The sequence below is a fragment of the Globicephala melas genome, chromosome 5 (genome assembly GCF_963455315.2).
Source record: "Globicephala melas chromosome 5, mGloMel1.2, whole genome shotgun sequence".
Lineage (NCBI taxonomy): Eukaryota > Metazoa > Chordata > Mammalia > Artiodactyla > Delphinidae > Globicephala > Globicephala melas.
In genome coordinates, this window is record NC_083318.1 from 112,884,086 (window position 1) to 112,904,920 (window position 20,835).

At 40.6% G+C, this 20,835-nt stretch overlaps 1 protein-coding gene across 3 annotated transcripts in view; it reads right to left on the minus strand.

Moving 5' to 3' along the window:
• Window positions 1-20,835, minus strand: part of ARHGAP10 (Rho GTPase activating protein 10) — a 327,186-nt gene that overhangs the window by 161,355 nt on the left and 144,996 nt on the right. For all 3 annotated transcript variants that reach the window (XM_060298805.2, XM_070045536.1, XM_030878175.3), the window contains one exon: window positions 824-905. In XM_060298805.2, the coding sequence (XP_060154788.1) occupies window positions 824-905 (82 nt within the window). The remainder of the gene's footprint in view (window positions 1-823; window positions 906-20,835) is intronic.

Here is a 20,835-nt window from a genome sequence, read left to right on the forward strand (position 1 = left end):
CTTCCACTTTGCAAATCATGCTCTTTCCTCTTTTTATTTTAAATCCTGCTGAAATGGCAAATGCTCTCCAGGTAAGCCCACCTGGTGCCTGCACTGGCGGTGTGTTCAGAGGCGTAAGACTGTAAGCAGCGTTGACTGAAATTGGTTCTCTGGTGTTTTCTATAATTATCCTCACTAAGTCCCCCATTCAATAGATGAGCTATCCAATGCTCAGCTCCCAAATGCCACCAGTCCACTGAGAGGAAGGTAGTGCTTGAATAAAGCGGCAGACTGACTGAAGTCCTGTGCCTCTGGATCTCTAGCACTGCCTTTCATTTATTCCTCAAACCAATCTGAATACAGAGGCCCATTCACTACGGCTACATGATATTGCACACTGCGAATCATTAGGCTGAACCAGAAATTGTCAAATGATGAAAAACAAGTACAGCCGTCCCTTCTAATACTGCCTGCACAGCCTCATGTTTACTGTTCCATCTCCACTGAGATCAAACTGCAAGCATTTATTGTGGTCATCACCCAAAGTACCGTCACAGGTAGGAAAAAAGAAATTGAGGATTCAGATGACCTCCTCAAGCAAAGCAAATCCTAGCGGCAAAGTCAAGAAAAATCAAAAAATAAAAACTAACGATGTATCAGTCTCATGTGTGCCCCTGCTACCTCAAGCCGAATTTCTAGAATACCGAATGCTTCCGAGAGGAATTCAGACACCAGTTTCAGCAGGGGACTTTTTCCAAATACTATAAAGCAAAAACAACATGAACACGAACACAAGCCAACTCTACAGGATTTGAAATAAAACTCAACCATTGGTTATTCTTACAGCTTCTTTTCCACCCAGAGCTTCCAACCACTGCTTCCTCTCCTCTTCCGAAAACGCCTGCATGGTCAAAGAAACTCCAGGCCTGCAAGACACCAGGAACAGATCAGGTTACTCCTTGGCTGCGAAAAACAAACCTCCTTTTCTACTTTCTAAGTTTTCATTGTGGTAATTGTTTCTTTTAAAATTTTAATTGTGATAAAATACACAGAACATAAAATATACCATCTTCACCATTTTTAACTACACAGTTGAGCAGTGTTGAGTCCAGTCTCCAGAACTCTTCATCTTGTAAAACTAAAACTCTGTACCCATGAAAAAGTCCCCATTTCCCCTCCTCACAGCCCCTGGCAACCACCCTTCTACCTTCTGTCTCTGTGAATTTGATTACGTAACTCTTAGAAGTGGACTCATACAGTATTTGCCTTTTTTGTGACTTGCTTATTTCACTTAGTAAAGTATCCTCCATTTTCATCCATACTATAGCGTGTGTCAAAATTTCCTTCCTTTTTAAGGCTGAACAGAATTCCATTGTATGTACAGACCACATTTTGCTTATCCATTCATCCACCAATGGACATGTGGCTTGTTTCCACACGGCTACCGTAAACAAGGCTGCTATCAACACAGGTGTACAAATATCTCCTTGAGACCCTGCTTCCAATTCTTTTGGGTATATACCCACAAGTGGAGTTGTCCAGCATGACATAATAAATATATGTCTGGTCTCTGACCCTATTTCCTGGCACACAGCTCCTAAAACCCTTAGAATCTCTGCAATGATGTGTCATTTTGTATATTAATGAGCTGACGGGACTGGGGGGCTCCTGGAAAGTCTCAGGATGAGGGCCGGTTGCCAAGGGAACCAACCATGTGATTAGAGGATTAGAACTTTCAGCTCCACTCCACCCATACACCTCCCAGGAGTGGGGTAGGGCTGGAAATTGACTTCAAACACCAATGGTCAATGATTTAATCAATCATTCCTGCACAATGAAGCCTCCATAAAAATCCCTGGGGTTCAGAGAGCTTGCAGGCTGGTGAGCCCATGAAGATGCTGGAGGGAGAGCACCTAGAGAAGACATGGGAGCTCCAAGCCCCTTCCTCCATACTTTGCCCTATACATCTCTTCATGAATCTCTTCGTCTGTTCCCATTAAAATATCCTTTGTAATAAATCAGCAACAGTAAGTAAACTGTTTTCCAGAGTTCTGTGAGGCATTCTAGCAGATTATCAAACTCAAGGACAGGGTCATGGGAATGCCTGATTTATAACCAAAAGCACAGTTGACAACCTGGACTTGTAACTGGCATCTGAAGCGGTAGGGGGCAGTCTTGAGCCCTTGATCCGTTGGGTCTTCATGAACTCTACTTAGTGTCAAAACTGAGTTCAATCATAGGACACTTGGTCTCCACAGAGAATTGGAGAATTGCTTAGTGCAGAGAAACCCACACCATTCTGAGTACAGAAGTGTCCCATGAGTAGGGAGAAACAGTTTTGTCTCACAAGAGGGGTCAAATGTAATTTTTTTTTTTTTAATGTTGCTCATTCCCACTAACAATGCACAGGGTTCCAATTTCTCCATATCTTTCTTCACCAACACTTGTAATTTTCTCTTTTTTTTTTTTTTTGAAAGTAGCCATTCTAATAGGTGTGGGGTGGTAGTAATGATTAAATTTTATTTATAAAAGATAACATGTTATCTTTACCCAGGCATGGGCAGAGTGAAAGCAGAAAACCATCTTTCACCCCATCCCAATTCCACTTCCAAGAAGATAGCACTGTTAACTGTTTAGGGTGTTTCCTCTGTATTTTCTTAGAGCTCTGGGTTGGTCCTCAGGGCCAAATGCCAATCTTTCTCAGTTCAGTTTATTTGGATATTTAGAGAGTCTTCCAGAAAACTCATCATATTGGGAAGGAGTCCTAGGTAGAAAAGCCATTAATAATTCCTCTTCAACTGTGGTGGTTTCTCCAATGAAACAAATTTTGTATATTTGATCAAAAGTATTAAAAATGAACCTTTCTGGCAAGGGATGAAAACCATAGACAACTGGAAATGAAAACCATAGACAACTGGAAATGAAAACCATAGACAACTGGAAATGAAAACCATAGACAACTGGAAATGAAAATAGATGGTTGAAATGGAAAGTAAACATTCATTCTCCTTTGATAATGAATATACTTGTTTTTGTTTTGTTTTGTTTTGTTTTTGCGGTATGCGGGCCTCCCACCACTGTGGCGTCTCCCGCTGCAGAGCACAGGCTCCGGACGCAAAGGCCCAGCGGCCATGGCCCACGGGCCCAGCCGCTCCGCGGCATGCGGGATCCTCCCGGACCGGGGCACGAACCTGTGTCCCCTGCATCGGCAGGCAGACTCTTCACCACTGTGCCACCGGGGAAGCCCCTGAATATACTTTTTAAAGTTAACACTCCTGTAACAGTACTTCATCTCATTTTCAAGTATTGGGTAATCTCTTACAAGTAAAGCAAGCTGCAAGAATCAAGTGCAATTCAATAATCGCTACAATTTTTATAAAGTACTATAAAGCATGCAGCACTCCAAAAGCATCATGCCAAATACAAACATGTGATGCCCCCAACGTTCACACCCACAGGCGTTAGGCTTTCTCCCCATGTGATGGTTATAAAGCCGGAGAAGTTATGTGCTTCAAGTTCACTACCAAGTAACTATAGCTGCAACTGACAGTCTCTTGTCTTCAACCATTTTCTCCAGGCTATGAATTTTGTGGGGAAAAAAAATCACTTGTAATCCCCCAACCCCACTCCTGAACAGCAAAACGGCTCTTTACTGTCTACCCTAAACATTTCAGCGTTGGCCCGGCTTTGCCATCACCTTGGCACTACGGAGCTCACAACCAAGATTCCACCTCCTCTTGCTCTTCTATGCACAGCATCCTTCTGGAGCAAGAATCGAGGCAAGATGCCCAGAAAACCAGGCTGTTTTAAGAAGTAACTCGAATGGGACGTGAAGATTTTGGCCCTTATTCTTAGTAACCCACACTGGGCTCAGGAGAGTTAATTAAAATTGTGAGGGAAAACTTCAGATGGCAGGCATGTTTTTCTTTACATCGGTTAAGTGATAAAACAATATTTACACACAGGGGTCTCAGGTCTGCATGACTGCTCCGTTCTCGTAAAGGAGAAAAAATAGCTAAAGACCTCTCCCGAAAGTATATGGAATGGATTCAAACACTTAATACGTAACTAAGTGAACTAAAGTATAAAATGGACAGTAAGAGGCTACAGCAAATATATAACAGAAAGTTAACAGCTTTTCTAATCCAGGAATGGCAAAACCAGCAGAGGAAAACGGGACCCCAGGTTAAAAATGGCGAAGTCTGTCATGGGAATACAAACACGGGGTTTACAAACATTCAGTTCAACAACCATTGAAATATCATCTGTTGTGCTTTAGGTCTTGAACCAGAGGGTCAGGAATTATTAAATATCTCACTACCTGCTAGGCACTGGGCTCAGCATACAGCCCACAAAGGGCTGACTATCTAGCAGAGAAAGCAAAAGGTAAACAAAATGCAAATAACCAATTAGTTACAAGTACACAGAGCGCTGCCAGGGAGTCAGGTAAGTTTAAATGTGTAAAACCAGCTACCTAGAAGGAAAAGAGGAAATGAGCAGGACATCGGGAGATGCGTGTCCACATGTAAAAACTTTCACTTCCAAATATGCTAAATCATTGTGGTCTAGGAGACTTGTCGGTGAGCAAATTCCGCTGCCAGTCTCTTTGGGCAACGTCAGGATTTCAAGGTACTATGGAGATAGAAAAGGAAAGCCTGGCCTAACCCTGGAAGTTAGGCATCCCTGGGGAAGCGACATTTAATCTGAGGCTTTAAGGATAAATGAGCCATGCAGGAGCAATAGGGCCAGAGTCGTCCCCTAGACCAAAGAGGCACCTAGGAGGAAAGAGCGCACTTTCACGGAGCTGGGATCAGCCTCATCACGGGTCCTACAAACCAGCTGGACCAGCAACACGATGGAAAGCTGGAGATGCAGCCCGGGGTCCCACCACAAAGGGCCTCCTTGGCCATGCTAAGGGCTCACTTATCCTAAATGTCACTGAAAGTTTTTAGTAGGGGGTTAACATGATCAGATTAAAGGTGTACGTGAACACTGGCTGCTGCTGGGCGGAAAACAGACTGAACAGGGGTGCGTGCAAAGATTTGTTAGAAGACTCAGAAGATAAGACAGAGTGACCAAGATGAAGGAAAAACAAATGAATGGACCTGGGAAATAGTCATGAGGTGCTACTACGTACTATGGGCAACAAAATAATGAGTAAGAAAGCTGTCACTCCAAGAATAAAGAATAAAAGATCATTTACAATATAACATCAATAACTAGTTAAGGGATTCGCTGAGAGCCAAAAACAACTGTAGCAAATAAGGACTTCCTATACTTATAATACTCAAAATCAGACACCGAACCTGATGAAATTTTGTGCTTTCTAGTTTCTTTTTGTTTTCCCCCTAAGGTTCTCCATTCATACTCGAGGGGAGATAATAGTTACTACCAGTATACGGTTGGATATTCTTTTCTTTTCAATATTCATTTATTTATTTTCCTTTTTTTTTTTTTTTTGGCTGTGTCAGGTCTTAGTTGTGGCACGCAGAATCTTCATTGAGGCACACGGGTTTCTCTCTAGTTGTGGTGTGCGGGTTTTCTCTCTCTAGTTGTGGCGTGTGGGTTTTCTCTCCCTAGTTGAGGCACGTGAGCTCAATAGTTGTGGCGTGCTGGCTTAGCTGCCCCACAGTATATAAGATCTTAGTTCCCCAACCAGGGATCGAACCCACATCCCCTGCATTGGAAGGCGGATTCTTTACCACTGGACCACCAGGGAAGTCCCTGATTGGATACTCTTAACTAAGTTGTAAATAGAGCAGCAGATAAGAGAAATAATGACCGGTTCTGATAACTTGGAAGACAAGACAAAAGTGTTGAATGATGAAGACTCATGAACTAGAATTACAGATAGTAAAGTAAGGACAAAAGCAATTGTCAGGCTTCAGATGAAACAGCCATATTACAACTGGACAGAAATCGAATGTGGCATAAAAACTAAAGCATTATTCTACTCCTTGCCTCCGAGGCGTGATGCCTCAGACTTGAGCCCCCAGCCCTTTGAGGGATACGGCGGAGAACAAACCAACCAACCTGCTGCAAGGTAAGAGATTCAGTAGAAATTTATCACCTACAAGGAAAGAATTCTATTTCTGTTCCCATTTTGACAAATAATAACACGGTTACTCACAACAATTCCAGTTTGGAGAATTAATTCATCACACTGTAGTGATCCCTCGGAACACCTCACACTTGCCACATGTTACTTAAAGGGATTAGTCACCAGTATTACAGAAAGCTGGGCCCCATCCTAACACACACGCTGCCCACAGCCATCCTCCATAAGCCCCTACCTCTAAATAAAACATCGCGCACTAAAACACGTTTCAACCATTTTAAATTGCTCAAGTTTCTTCCCCTTTTTAAATAATCAACTGCTAGGAAATCAGTAAGCCAAACTGAGACTTAAGGACACATTTTAAACTACAGTATTAATAGCATCTCATCCTTAAACCATAAAAATTCTCTAGTTTTTGAAACAAAGACATGTTTTATTAATAAGATTTAATGGAAGTGTAGAACAACATGGTGACCACGAGGCTAGTGAAGAACAGAAAATTTTACAACCATGTGCTGGATAATTCACATTTACATAAAGAAAGAAACAGCAATTATCTCTTTCGTTTCACGGAGTAGCTAAGGGAAAAACATTAGCAACTCCCCAGAAGCTAGAACCAGGATTGAGAACGTTCTAATTTGGGGTTCTTGGAGCAGATACTGCTGCAATGCATTACACGGGTCCAGCTGAGGACGGCGCCTCCTCTTCTTCCTTCATCAAATAATCATCTCGGTACATACCCGGTACATCGGGTACAGGCTGTGTATCACACACTGTGCTAAGCTCTGGATAATCCTGCGTGCATAGCAAGGCAAAGAGGATTCCTGGCATACAAAGGCAACGGGATAAACTTCACGAAGGAAAAGTGGACCAACAAAAGAGAGCACCTGGCCGGGATAGTCTGTCCTTACTTAAAACCAAAATTATTATCTGTAGAGCACAAGGTTGAGAACTGAAATCTGAAGTAACAGGTTAAACAGGTTCTTATTCTTAAATCAGCACCTCAATCTCGTTTCATTCACTCATTCAAAACAGTATGGATGGGCTTCCCCAGAGGCGCAGTGGTTAAGAGTCCGCCTGCCGATGCAGGGGACACGGGTTCGTGCCCCAGTCCGGGAGGATCCCACATGCCGCGGAGCAGCTGGGCCCGTGAGCCATGGTCGCTGAGCCTGCGCGTCCGGAGCCTGTGCTCCGCAACAGTAAAGGCCACAACAGTGAGAGGCTCGCGTACCGCAAAAAAACAAAACAAAACAAAACAGTATGGACTATTACGCATCAGACACTACCCAAGGCAGATGCGTGAGAAACAGTTTTAGGAAACTAGTATCTATCTGTATTCTATGTTTGATCCCATATCTATTAATTCTCTTTCAACTGCATTTTTTATAGTGCTCTCGAAGCATGTGGAAGACATGCATTTTCCTCAGATTCTACATGGCAGATCAATGAGCCCGTATATTAAGAAAATATACAACAAGAGCAGAGAGAAACATTCACAAGACATTTATGAGATGTCAATTGATATTATTTTAAATGGAGAAATTAAGAGAAAAAACTAAGAAGCAGCTACCAAAATTTATGATGGTAACAAATCGGGAATATTCTAATGCTTTTCTAAGAGGAATGTTGAAAAGGAAGAGGGGAAAAAAAAATAACCCAGCACATTACAAGTCCTGCACTAAATTATACTCTAAGGGGAAAGCGCCAAAGCCAAGCAAAACACTTTTAAAAGTTTTAGAAATGTTGCAGTCATAATTAGCTTCTCATAAGGGCTGCTGGAAAATTTTTTAAATACATACATTTTTTGTTGAGATAATTAAAGCATGTTACCTGATCTTACTAAGGGAGAAGACTTCATAACAACTTCTTTCTTCTGTCCACTAAGAAACTGCTTCAAATAGAGCAAGTAAGCAATGATAGAGTCACAAGGAGGATTGTTTTCTCCAGTAAAAGTGAATTCAACCCATTCATCGTTAGAGAACAGCTGCGTAGAAGTTGTTAAGACAACATCATTCTCACCTTAAGAACGTGAACAAGATGGAGAACCTATAAAATCGCAGTTTTGTTTTGCTTTATTTTAAATAACCATCTGATGGGACTTCCCTGGTGGTCCAGTGGTTAAGACTCCATGCTTCCAATGCAGGGACGTGGGTTGCATCCCTGGTCGGGGAACTAAGATCCCACATGCCGCACGGCACAGCAAGTAGGTAACGTAAAGTAAAGTGAAGAACCATATGAGAACTGAAAATGCAAAAATCCCTAGTTAACTAAAATGCAGGAAGTAACAAGTCCTTTCTTGGAGAGAAGGCACGTGTGCACATACAGCTGTTTTCATCCTTTGTGAAGCAGCAGGACAAAGAGGCAGCCATCAGAGATGAGGAAAGCAGGATTTTAACAAAGTTTTAAAGGTAGAGTATGAGCTGGTGGGATGGCTTAAATCCTTAGAAGACACAGACACGAAGAGAACGTGAACCCACCCTCACTCCTTCCCGCAGTGTTTCCCCAGGTGCTCAGGGGCAGTCTGAGAGCAGAGATGAAAGAGATGTGTCTGCTAAGACTGAGTGGCAGGGCGGGAGAGCTTCCGGAGAGGGTTCAGAGAGCATCCTCAAATCACAGGAAGCCCGTGACTAACAGAATCTAACTAAAGTAACAACAATGCCCAATCTCAGCTCAACCACCAACTGACCTGACAGCCCTACGCATTAGCTAGCCTGATGGGAAAATGGGCATGTCCTTTACCAGATATGAATATTACTTACCTTAGTCTCTACTGCTCTCTTACGATCCCTGGTATTCCACCAGAAAATTAAAAGGCATGCAAAGAAGCAAAGAAATGTAACCCAACATCAAGAGAGGAAGTAGTCAAGAGAACCAGACCCAGAAATAGCCCAGGTATGGCTGGGGGAGGGGCAGGGGGAGGGGAACTGAAACCTAAAAACAACAGTAAATACGTTAAAGGATCCATGGCAAAAGGCGGCCGACACACATAAACTGATGGGAATTTCAGCAAAGAGATGGAACCTATTAAAAAGACACAAATGGATATGCAAGAAATGAAAAGTGAAACAAGTGATGAGGAGTTCAGGAACACAACTTCCCCATGCAAAGCAACCAAACCCAAGTCTATATCCCCAACTGCCCCCTTTATCTAACTCACACGTCCAGCCAATACTTCCCCTGCCCTAAAATCACCCCCAGGCCAGATACCAGACAACTGAAAACCACGCCTACAGCCTGAGCTCACCAGTATTACTCAGAGTAGCTAATCCTATGCTTTCTCCCCTTCTCTGCCTTACAGAAACCCCAGTAAAAGCTCTAGTCTAGGATTTCCCCTCACTCCTTCCTGACTCCTGACCAAAACCTGGTGTATCCCCACATGGCCCTGTGTGGCATGGTGTGCCCTCTTCTCTTGGAAAGTGTAAGGAATAAAATTCTCTTCCAGTGCATTAGTCTCTACATGACATCACTCAGCCACCTCTGTAAATTAAAATCCTGCAGGTATAACTGAAACCAGTATCAAACGATCTAACATAATGCATTTAGAGTTCCAGAACGTGAAGAAAGAGAAAAGGGGGCAAACGAAGCATATGAGGAGATAATGGCTAAAATTTTCTGAAACTGAGGAGAATTATCAACTCCCACATCCAAGAACTTCCATGAACCCCAAGCAAGGTAAAACAAAGAAAACCCCATTTAGGCACCTCATGAAAAGAAAATCTTGAAAGCAGCAAAAGAAAGAGATGACATACAAGAGAACAGTAAGAAAGATAGATGACCTGTCATGAGAAAAAAAAAGTGGACCCTTAAGAAAACAGAAATGACTTCTTAGAAATGCTGGGGGAAGAAAAAAACTATCAATCCAGAGTCCTACATCCATCAAAAATGAAGGTAAAAGAAAGACATTTTCAGGTAGACAAAACATGAAAGAATTCCCTAGCAGATCTGCATTACAAGAAATGCTCAAATTAAATTAGCCTAAGGAACTTAAGGGAAATAGCACAAGATAGAAACTTACTTCTGCAGAAAAGAATGAAGAAAATTAGAATGGATAAATATTTGATATTAAGACATGAGGGACTGCCCTGGTGGTCCAGTGGGTAAGACTCTGCATTCTCAATGCAGGCAGCCCAGGTTCGATCCCTGGTCTGGGAACTAGATCCCGCATGCATGCCACAGCTAAGAGTCCACAGGCCGCAACTAAGAGCCCACACGCTGCAACTAAAGAAAAAACATACTGCATGCCGCAACTAAGACCAGGAACAGCCAAAATAAATAAATATTTTAAAAATAAAAGATGAAACCACACACACACACACACACACACCCATATATACGTAAATAAAACATTAAATTTTTTAAAAGAGTACTGATTATTAATTTCATAAAGTAAAACTAGTAACGTATTGTTGGACTCAGAGTATATGTAGAATTAAAGTCTATAAAACAAGGGCACAGAGGGCAAAAGGGTGGTAATTGGAAGTCTACTGTTGTAAGTTTATATTGTTTATGGAAAGGTAAAAATATGGTAATTTAAAAATGCACCTTATACTCTGTAGGACAACTACTAAAAAATGCACAAAGAGGCATAACTAAAAATCATACAGAGGAGATAAATCATAGAGGAGATAAAATAGAATAAAAAAGACTCAATTCATTCAAAAGAAGGCCACAAAGGAGGAACAGAGGAACAAAGAGCAAACAGAACAAATAGAAAACAAAACCAAGATGGTGGGCTTAAACCCATACATATCCACAACTATACTATATACACATTAACTAAAACCCTGATTAAAATGCAAAGGCTAATACACTGGAATTTTTAAGAGCAGGACTCAATTATATGCTGTTTATGAAAAGCAAAGTTGAAACATAAAGACACAAAGAGTTAAAAGAAAACGGATGGGAAAAAAATATGTACACCTGAAACTAACACAGCACTGTTAATCAACTAATACTTCAGTATAAAATAAAAAGTAAAAAAAAATATGCCAAGTAAACACTGAGCATAAGAAAGCTAACGTGGCTATATTAATATCACAAGGTAGATTTCAAGATAAAAATTATTACCAGAAACAGAGAGACATTTCATAATGATAAAAGGGTCACTTCAAGAAGACATAATCATAAACGTACAGACACAAAAAAAACAAAAGATCTCAAATAATCAATATAGGAAACAAAAATTACAAAATAAAAGGAAAACAGGCACATCTTCATCAAAGTGAGAGATTTTAACATCCCTAGTTTAGTCACTGATAGAACAATACCAAAAATCAAAACAATACAGAAGATCTGAGCAACAAAAACCAGCTTGATCTAACCGACATTTCAAGAACACTACAACAGCAGAAAAATCATTGGTCTCATGTACACATGGGTCATTTACTAAATAGACCACATTTGGTACAACGAAACAAGTCTAGTAAACTTCAACTCATTGATAAAATACACAGTATGTTATCCAACCAAAAGACAATTAAAGTAGAAAAACAATAATAATATTGCACATAGAAAAATCCCCATCCATGTGGAATTTTTTAAATGTAAATTTATTTTATTTTATTTATTTTTGGCTGCATTGGGTTTTCGTCACTGTGCGTTGGTTTTTCTCTAGTTGCAGCGAGTGGGGGCTACTCTTCGTTGCCGTGCACGGGCCTCTCATTGCGGTGGCTTCTCTTGTTGTGGACCGCAGGCTGTAGGCGCGCAGCTTCAGTAGTTGTGGCTCGCGGGCTCTAGAGCACAGACTCAGTAGTTGCGGCGCACGGGCTTAGTTGCTCCTTGGCATGTGGGATCTTGCCGGACCAGGGCTCGAACCCGTGTCCTCTGCATTCGCAGTAGGACTCTTAACCACTGTGTCACCAGGTGAGTCCCTAGAAAGATGTTTTAAAGATTGCAAATTGGGCTTCCCTACTGAAGCCCGTGCCTACAGCCTGCGGTCCGCAACAAGAGAAGCCACCGCAATGAGAGGTCCCTGAACGGCAACGAAGAGTAGCCCCCGCTCGTCGCAACTAGAGAAAAACGAACGCGCAGCAACGAAAACCCAATGCAGCCAATCTATCAATCAATCAATAAATCAATAAATAAATCCTCTTTCTAGATAACACCTGAGTAAAAATTCAACACCTATGTCCTAATCACATAAATTTTTTTTTAATTTTCTGGAGCTGAATTACAATGAAAACACTACACATCAAAATTTGTGGGATATAAGCTAAGCCGTTTTAGAAGGAAGTCTATAGAGTTATATGTCTACATTCAAAATAAAATGGAAAATCAATGCTTCCATCTTAAGAAATGTTTAAAAGAAAACCAAAATCCAAAGGAAATAAAAATAAAAGCAAAAAACAATGAAATATAATATGGACAATATGGGTCATCTGAAAAAATTAGTAAAACTGATAAAGTTCTAGGCAAGACTTATTGAGAAAAAAATGAAAAACTTCAGTACCAAGCATTAAAAAAGAGGTACCACTACAGATCCTCTTTGAAAATAAGAGGTATTATGAAGAAATTTATTCCAATAAAGTCAAAAGCTTAGAGGAAATAAACAAATTCCTTGAAAACCAATTTATCAAAACTAACACACAAAACTAGGAAATCTGGATATCACTTTACATACTAAATAAATCGAATCTGTAATTTTTAAACTTCCCACAAAAAAACCCCACTAGACCAAGATGGCTTCACAGGTAAATTCTCCCAAACACTTAAGGAAGAAACCACACAGACACTTGGAAATAACAGAGCCAGATGGAAAACTTCTCAACTCTCTGAAGCCACCATAACCCTGATATCAAAATCAGACAAAGACATTACAAAAAAAGAGCATAACATACAATATCTGTCACAAACACAAATACAAATACCCTCAACCAAATATTAGCAAAAAAATACAGCAATATCCAATGAAGTTAATACATCACTACCAAGTAGAGTTCATCTCAGAAAAGCAAGATTAGTTTAACTTAGAAAATTCAATGCAATTCACCCATTAACAGATTTGAGAAAAATATTTAATGAGCATTTCAATAGATGCTGACAAGTCTTTTTTTTTCAAAAGTCAACATCTACTTAGGATTAAAACTAGGAAGCGACAAAAACTTCCTCAATATAAAAGGCACCTACAATCTTCAGCTAACATCATACTTTACAGTGAATAATAAATGTTTTTCCCCTTAAGATGGAGAATAAGGCAAGATGCCCAGTATCACCACTTCCATTCAACATATTATTATTCGAGGTCTTGGCAGTACAAAAAGACAAGTAAAAGAAATAAAAGGCATTCAGCTTGGAAAGAAAGCAAGCAAGCTGTCTTTATTCACACAGCATACCACTGTGTACAATAAAAAAAAAGTCTTAAACTACAAGCAATAAATCAACTCAGCAACAGAGTAGGACAAAAAGGAACTGCATTTTTATATACTAACAGTATACTGGAAAATGAAATGAAAAACATCATACATTTTAAAATAGCACCCAGAAACATAAAATACTTAGGGAAATTTAACAAAAGTTATCCATGACCCTACATTGAAAACTATAAAACAATGTTGAAATTCAAGACTAAATACATAGAAGCTCAAACTCATGAATTATTAAAACTCCATATTGAAAATACTGGCCTGCAGGTTTTTTGATGAAGGATCCTGATGAAGGATTAGTATCCAGAATACTTAAAGTAATACAAATAAACTGACTGTAAAATTTATATGGAAATGCAAAGGATCTAGAATGGCCAAAACAATTTTGAAAAAAACCAGAGGTATCATACCACCTGGCTTCAAGATCTACTATAAAGCTACAGTATTAATGACAGTGTGGAACTGGCAAAAGGACAAATAAACCAATGGAACAGAATAAGCTAGAATTAGACCTGCAAATACACAGACAAGTGTTTTATGACAAAGGTGCCAAAACAATCCAATGACAGGAAAGACCTTTTCAACAAATGGTGCTAGAAATACTGGTTATCTGTATAGGAAAAGATAAATAACACACAATCTCGACAAATCACACCACACACTACCCAAAAATCTTCACAAGTCATAGACCCATTATAAAGCTTTTAAAGAGAAAACATGCGGGGACTTCCTTGGTGGCACAGTGGTTAAGACTGTGCTCCCAATGCCGGGGGCCCTGGGTTCGATCCTTGGCCAGGGAACTAGATCCCACATGCATGCCACAACCAAGGAGCCCTCCGGGAGGGAGGGAGGGAGGAAACATGGGAAATGTTTTTTGCAACCTTGGGATAGGTAAAGATTTCTCAGAACAAAGAGCTCTACCAATAAAACTTTTTTAAACTAATAAATTCAACTTAATCAAAATTAGAAAGTTCTTCTCATCAAAGCACTGTTAAGAAAATGAATAGGCAAACCACAGATCAGAGAAAATACTCACAATTAACATATTAATAATTAATACAGCTGATGAAGGATTAGTATCCAGAAAACTTAATTCCTACAATTCAATAACAAAAAGACCAACAACATATTTTAAATGAGCAAAAGACTTTAATAGACAGTTCACAATGTTAGAAATATAACTGGCCAGAAAGCATATGGAACGGCACTCAACCAACTTCACTAGTCATGATTAGCTTAAATGAAAAACACTAACATCATCGAAGGTTAGTTACAGGGTGGAGCAGCTGGAACTCTCATACATCACTGAACTACTTTGGACAATTGTCAATTTTCTTAAAGGACACACACACACACACACACACACACACACACACACACACACACACACACACACACACACACACACACACACACACACACACACACACACACACACACACACACACACACACACACACACACACACCCAGCAATACCACTCAGAGGTATTTATCCAAGAGAAATGAAAACGTGTGTCCACACAAACCCTTGTATACAATTGTTCATTATGACTTTTTTGTTTGTTTTTGTTTTTTTGCAGTATGCGGGCCTCTCACTGTTGCGGCCTCTCCCATTGCGGAGCACAGGCTCCGGACACGCAGGCTCAGCGGCCATGGCTCACGGGCCCAGCCGCTCCGCGGCATGTGGGATCCTCCCGGACCGGGGCACGAACCCGTGTCCCCTGCATCGGCAGGCGGACTCCCAACCACTGCGCCACCAGGGAAGCCCTATGACTTTATTTACAAAAGCTAAAAACTTTTTGATGATCCACACTCCAATGTCCTTCAGCATGCATTTTCATGAATAAATTCATATGAATGTCAATTCAGATTTCCATTTAAATACTGGAACCAATATAAAATGTGGCTTTCAGTATGCCACGATCAACAATACCATTCTTAGGGTAAAAATCTTACGTTCTATGAAAAACACAGAAGGTTACATACAAGAAATGCTATTTCTAATTCTGCCCACTCCGTTTTCTACCAATTCCACCTAAATTCTTTTTAAATGACTTCCTTTCCTCTTCTCTCTACCCTGGAATCTTAGCAGAACTCCTGAATAATGCACCACGCCCGAAAGGATAACGCCAGACAGAGAGAGCCCTTTGCATTGTGGCTTTATTCATCCCCTGCACTACAACAAATTATCCTATTACACTTTTTTAACTGAAATATACACCCATAAATATTCCTGTAAACACGTAAAAGAAAACAGTACAATTCCATTCAATTCCACAAACTCTTGGAGTTGTCTTTTCAAATGCTTTAAAACAGGGCTTCTCAAGAGCAACCCTACTGACAGGTTGGAGCAGACGGTGCTTTCCTGGGGAGGGCTGTCCTGGGCTGGACATTTAGCAGCACTGCTGGCCTCCATCCACTAGACAGTAGTAACAACAGCCTGCACCCCTGCTGCCCTCCCCATCCCAACTGTGACAATCAAAATGTCCCCAGACACAAAATCACTCACTGTTGAGAACCTCAGACTTCAAGGATTACCTTAACACGTTTTCCCAAGATTTCTATGATTCCTTGTGCTTTGGGCCTTTTTTCCTCCGAGTTTCCAAACTGTGACCAAATCTTCAAGATTAAATTTAACAATCAATTTTTCTAGTATAACCTTCTCCAGCCAGCCCTATTCCCTGTTGCTTCTCAGCTCCCTAAGCACCTTAGACAGACCTCTAAACTGCTTTTTGTTTGCAAACACTCCCAGTCTGTGAGTTCCCTTAAGGTCAGGCCTTCCTTTTAGTCTCTGGTTTACTCTCCCATCCTCAGCGTCAAACACAGTCAATGGCTGTTTAGTTGCCTGAATGGCATGCACTATAAAATACTTACAAATATTACTCCAGCTAATGTGCTACAGAAACATTCTCATTATTATTCAGTCCAACTGCATGGGCTTCTGGAAGCAGTATGCTCTTAATTCACTCTTTTAAAGTGATAAAGAATACATTACCAGGCACACAGTTGCTAAATAAAGTCTCTGGTATAAATGCAGGCTAAAATGCATACTGCTTCAGATACATGGGGGATTTCATCTTCCCATCATCATCATGAAAATACAAATGGGTGAATTATAAAAATAAGAAGTATCTTGCCAACATCCTTCCAAGTGCAATATACTAGGACCTAGGCAACATCAAACCAAATATAATATTTGAAATGTCAAATTAATGAAAGCAACATGGGAAGCATTTTCTTTAAGTGGCGCCTGGCTGTGATGTGTGGGAGGACTTCACAGAATGGTAATTATTTACCAAGCAAGTGTGTGAGGGTCACAGCACAATGCAGCATGCGGCAGGCTTGCCAGTGAAACGGAAAAGCAAGTTATGTAACAAAATTGTTGGATCCGGGGATATTTCACCCTTCAGGGAGGAACGCTGCACCTCCTGACAAACTACAGCTTGCCATGGGGAAAGTAACTACACAAAATGCTCTTCTCCAACCTAAAACCAGTGACGTGACCATTTCACAGCTCATGGTATTTGAAGTGTGACTGGCGTGAAGTAGTGAATGTTTATAGTCATTTAAAAGCCTGATTTTAGTTATGGTAAGTATTCCTTTACCTGCAGCAGTGTTCCTTTTTTGTAGGCTTTATTGAGATATAATTCACCATAAAATTTATCTAGAGTGTACAGTTCAACGGCTTTTAACATAGTCACAGAGCTGTACAACCATCTCCAAAATCAATTTTAGAACATTTTCATCACACCCTAAAAAAAAAAAAAAAACCCATACCCATTAGCCCTTATTCTTTATTTTCCTCCAAACACTCAGCCCTGGGGAACCACTAATCTACTTTCTGTCTACACAGATTTGCCTGTGTAGAACATTCTGGATGTTACATATAAATAGAGTCATACAATATGTAAGTCTTTTGTGACTGGCTGGTTTCACTCAGCAAACTGCTTTCAAGGTTCATCCACCTTGTAGCATGTTGTAGTGGTTTGATGTAATTTCAAATCTTCTTGTTTATGACAAAAATAAAGTTGTTTTTAAAAGTGAAGTTGGGAGAGACACTGCTTTGGGAGAGATCCCTGCTGTTCTCCTTACTTGCTGCTGGTAATAAGTCCTTCCTTCTCCTGACTATTGGCTTGACAACCTCCGACAGGTGAACGCAGTTTTGGGGTACCAGAAGGATTCTGCACCCAGCTGCCTTGGAATCTTCTCTGAATGCCACCAAGCTCTCCTTATCATTCCCTGCTTTGTTTTGTTTTTTGCTTTATTCACTTTTTACCAGACTGGACGTCTCCGGGCCTTAGCCACTGACAGTCATATCCTATGTTTCCAAATGCATCCATGTTCAACATGAAATAACTACATCTTGCTGTAAAACGTCTTTGAAAAGATTTTGATAAATTTCAGTTTTTGTAAGAAAAAATCATTTTATAAACATAAAAAGAGTGAAGTTGTTTTCAAGAGCAAAGTTACTGTTTTTGTATAAAAGTGAAATTGTGAGTCAGGAGGTCATCAGCCACATCTGAGGTTGCCGACAGCACTCCGTAACTCAGCTAGTGAAGGGCGCTGCTGAAGCCTTATCAATAAGAACACGTGAAGAAGCAACGGTGGAGAGGGGGGATTTGGACTCTGAATACACAGTTTGTAAGGTCTACTCGAGTGTGTTCGGTCTGGGCAAGGCTACCCTCTGTTGATCTAAATAGCTCTCTGAAGACGTGGGGCGTTAGCTCCTGCTGTGGTGAAGGTGACTCTTACCAGCAGCAGCAAAAGCCATGCAGCAGCCCCACAAAGAAGATCTTGCCCATCCACACTGGCCCCTTCGTTCCCTAGCAACCGGGGACTTTCCACTTTTGCTCTCAATGGGTCATGCTGTCTCCTCCCAAGAGCCAACTGGTAGAAAGGTACACCTCAACTAAATGTATCCCCTTCATCTTCCCTTGCCTGGAACAACAGTGTAATTAATCTAGCATTGGTTTAGAGTATGTTATTTCTTTATTAGCTTATTAAGAGACGTTACATATGCTATTAGAGACAGTATACATTGAGACATTATTCATCCTATATGCTACTGGCTGGTGAAATTATTATAATTCCCACAGTGAACCTGTGTTAAATAAAATACTGGCAAAGACAATCTCAGGCTCTGAGAGTAATTTGCCTCAAAACGAAACACAGCATGTATTAGCTCTTCATTTATGTTTACTGTCCAATCATACTTCATCATATGGCCATGCACATTTATCTATCTATTCATCAGCTGATGGATATTTGTGTTGTTTCTACTTTTGGGCTCTTATGTATAATACTTCTATGAACAGTCCTGGGCAAGTCTTTAGGCAGACATGGGTTTTCATTTCTCTTGTTCACATCACCAGGAGCAGAATTTTCTAGGTCATGTAACTTTAACTTTTGGAAGAACTGACAAGTGTGTTTCAAAACAGCTACACCATTTCAAATTCCCACCATCAGTATGTAAGAGTTCCAATTTGTCCACATTCTCACCAAGACTTGTTATTACCTGGCTTTTCAATTACAGTCATCCTAGTGGGTAATACCTCATTGTGGTTTAGATGTGTATTTCCCTAATAGCTAATGATGTCAGGTATCCTTTGATGTGCTTATACACACCTGTATAGTTTCTTGAGGAAATGTCTAATTCAGAACTTTTGCCCATTTTTAATTGGATTATTTGTCTTTTTATTATTGAGTTCTGAGCTCTTTATATATTCTGGATACAAGTCCCTTATCGGATATATCATTTGCAAGTATTTTCTCCCATTCTCTGGATTATCTTTCCACTTTGTGTTCTTGGCACATGTGTTCCTAAATGACCTCTCAACTAAGATAGTCAAAGTAACCTTTCAGTGAACCGAGGGAAGGAAAATGAACCACACATCCTCCCAACCATTGAGAATCAAAGCAGTAACGGCTAGTTGGAAATCAACCCACCCAGCTCTTCTCCCCTTCATTCTTCCTAAGAGATTCCCCAAGTATTAGAAAAGCACACGGATTGCTCTCTTCTGTTTCCAGACATTTCCCTGCCTCAGCACTTCCCAGCTTCCTTGCAGCTAGGTATAACCATACAACTCCACTCAGGCCAATGATATATGACCAAAAGTAGTGTGCACTTCCTCTGAAAAGCATTCCTACCACAACAGACAATGCTACGTAATAAATGGGGGCCGGCATCTTGGACCTAAGGTGACCAGGAAGGTAAACCGCGCACAAGAGTGGGCAGTGTCTGACCCCAAGCAGCATACCAACGATGACCGGATCCCCTGTAGACTTCCTAACAAAGAGAAGAAATTAAACTCCTACACTGTTTAAGTCATCTTATTTTGAGATTTTCTGTTACGTGCAATCAAACCTGATGAATTCATGTAACAATTAAGTGAAAGCTCTTGATTTACATGTCCACAGATCAAACGCAAGCCCAGGCTCCATTCTGCAGTTGATGGAAGTATTGCCTATTGTCACAATGTTACCTGACTGCTTTTCCAACACGAGGAATAAAAGATAGCAAAGACTGATACCAGGAAAGAAGACAAAAAACTTTACAGGGAACCTATGCAATCAGTGGTGAAACTGCTATATAGGAAGGTCTGCAATAGGAATTCTGTACAAACCCCGTCAGAAACCCATCTGCAATACCCACATGCTCCAAAATGCGTTAAGTTTATTTTCTTTCAGCAGAATACAAATACTGGAGCTCACAGTGCTGCCGTGTGTGCGGAAGAAAAGGACGGTTCACTAACCATCGCCTGATTGAATCTAATCCCAGTCCCGTCACTGCCAGGCAACAATTCAATTTCATTTAATCCAGTACAAATTTGGTGAATGCCCACCACACATAAAGCACTGTAGGAGCTAACATGAGGCTCCTACCCTCACGGAATTCATACCTAATAAACAAGGAACAAATTGCTTATAATCCCCAACAGTCGGCTTGGCCAGGAATCAGGGAAATAGACAAAAGAAGAGCCTATCTCATTTCAACTTTTCACTGAATAAATGCCTTCAGAACCCCAGAATCAGGGTGGAGACCTCTGAGAGAGTACACTCCCCTTCTCTCCAGAATTTGCTCCAAAAGTGGGAGACGAACAGCAACACACTGACAGTGGGGGGTGGCAGGGAACTAAGAGCCCCCAGAAACATCAAACCTGGGGGGTTTATGGTAACATCAGACCTGAATAGATGTTCCCCTGTTCAGAAATCAGGAAATAAAGCAAAGACAACAGAAGTCTGTAATTCAACTTAATTACAGTCACATGAGCCCAAAGGCTCAAGGAGATACACACATAAAGATATTTTCCAAGTTAACCAAAGAGCTTTAGAACAAGACTTACAATGAGCATGTATTACTTTTTTAAAAAGATTTACATGGTAGTATTTATATGATAAGATTGAATTAATATACCCATATAAAATATTGAGTCCA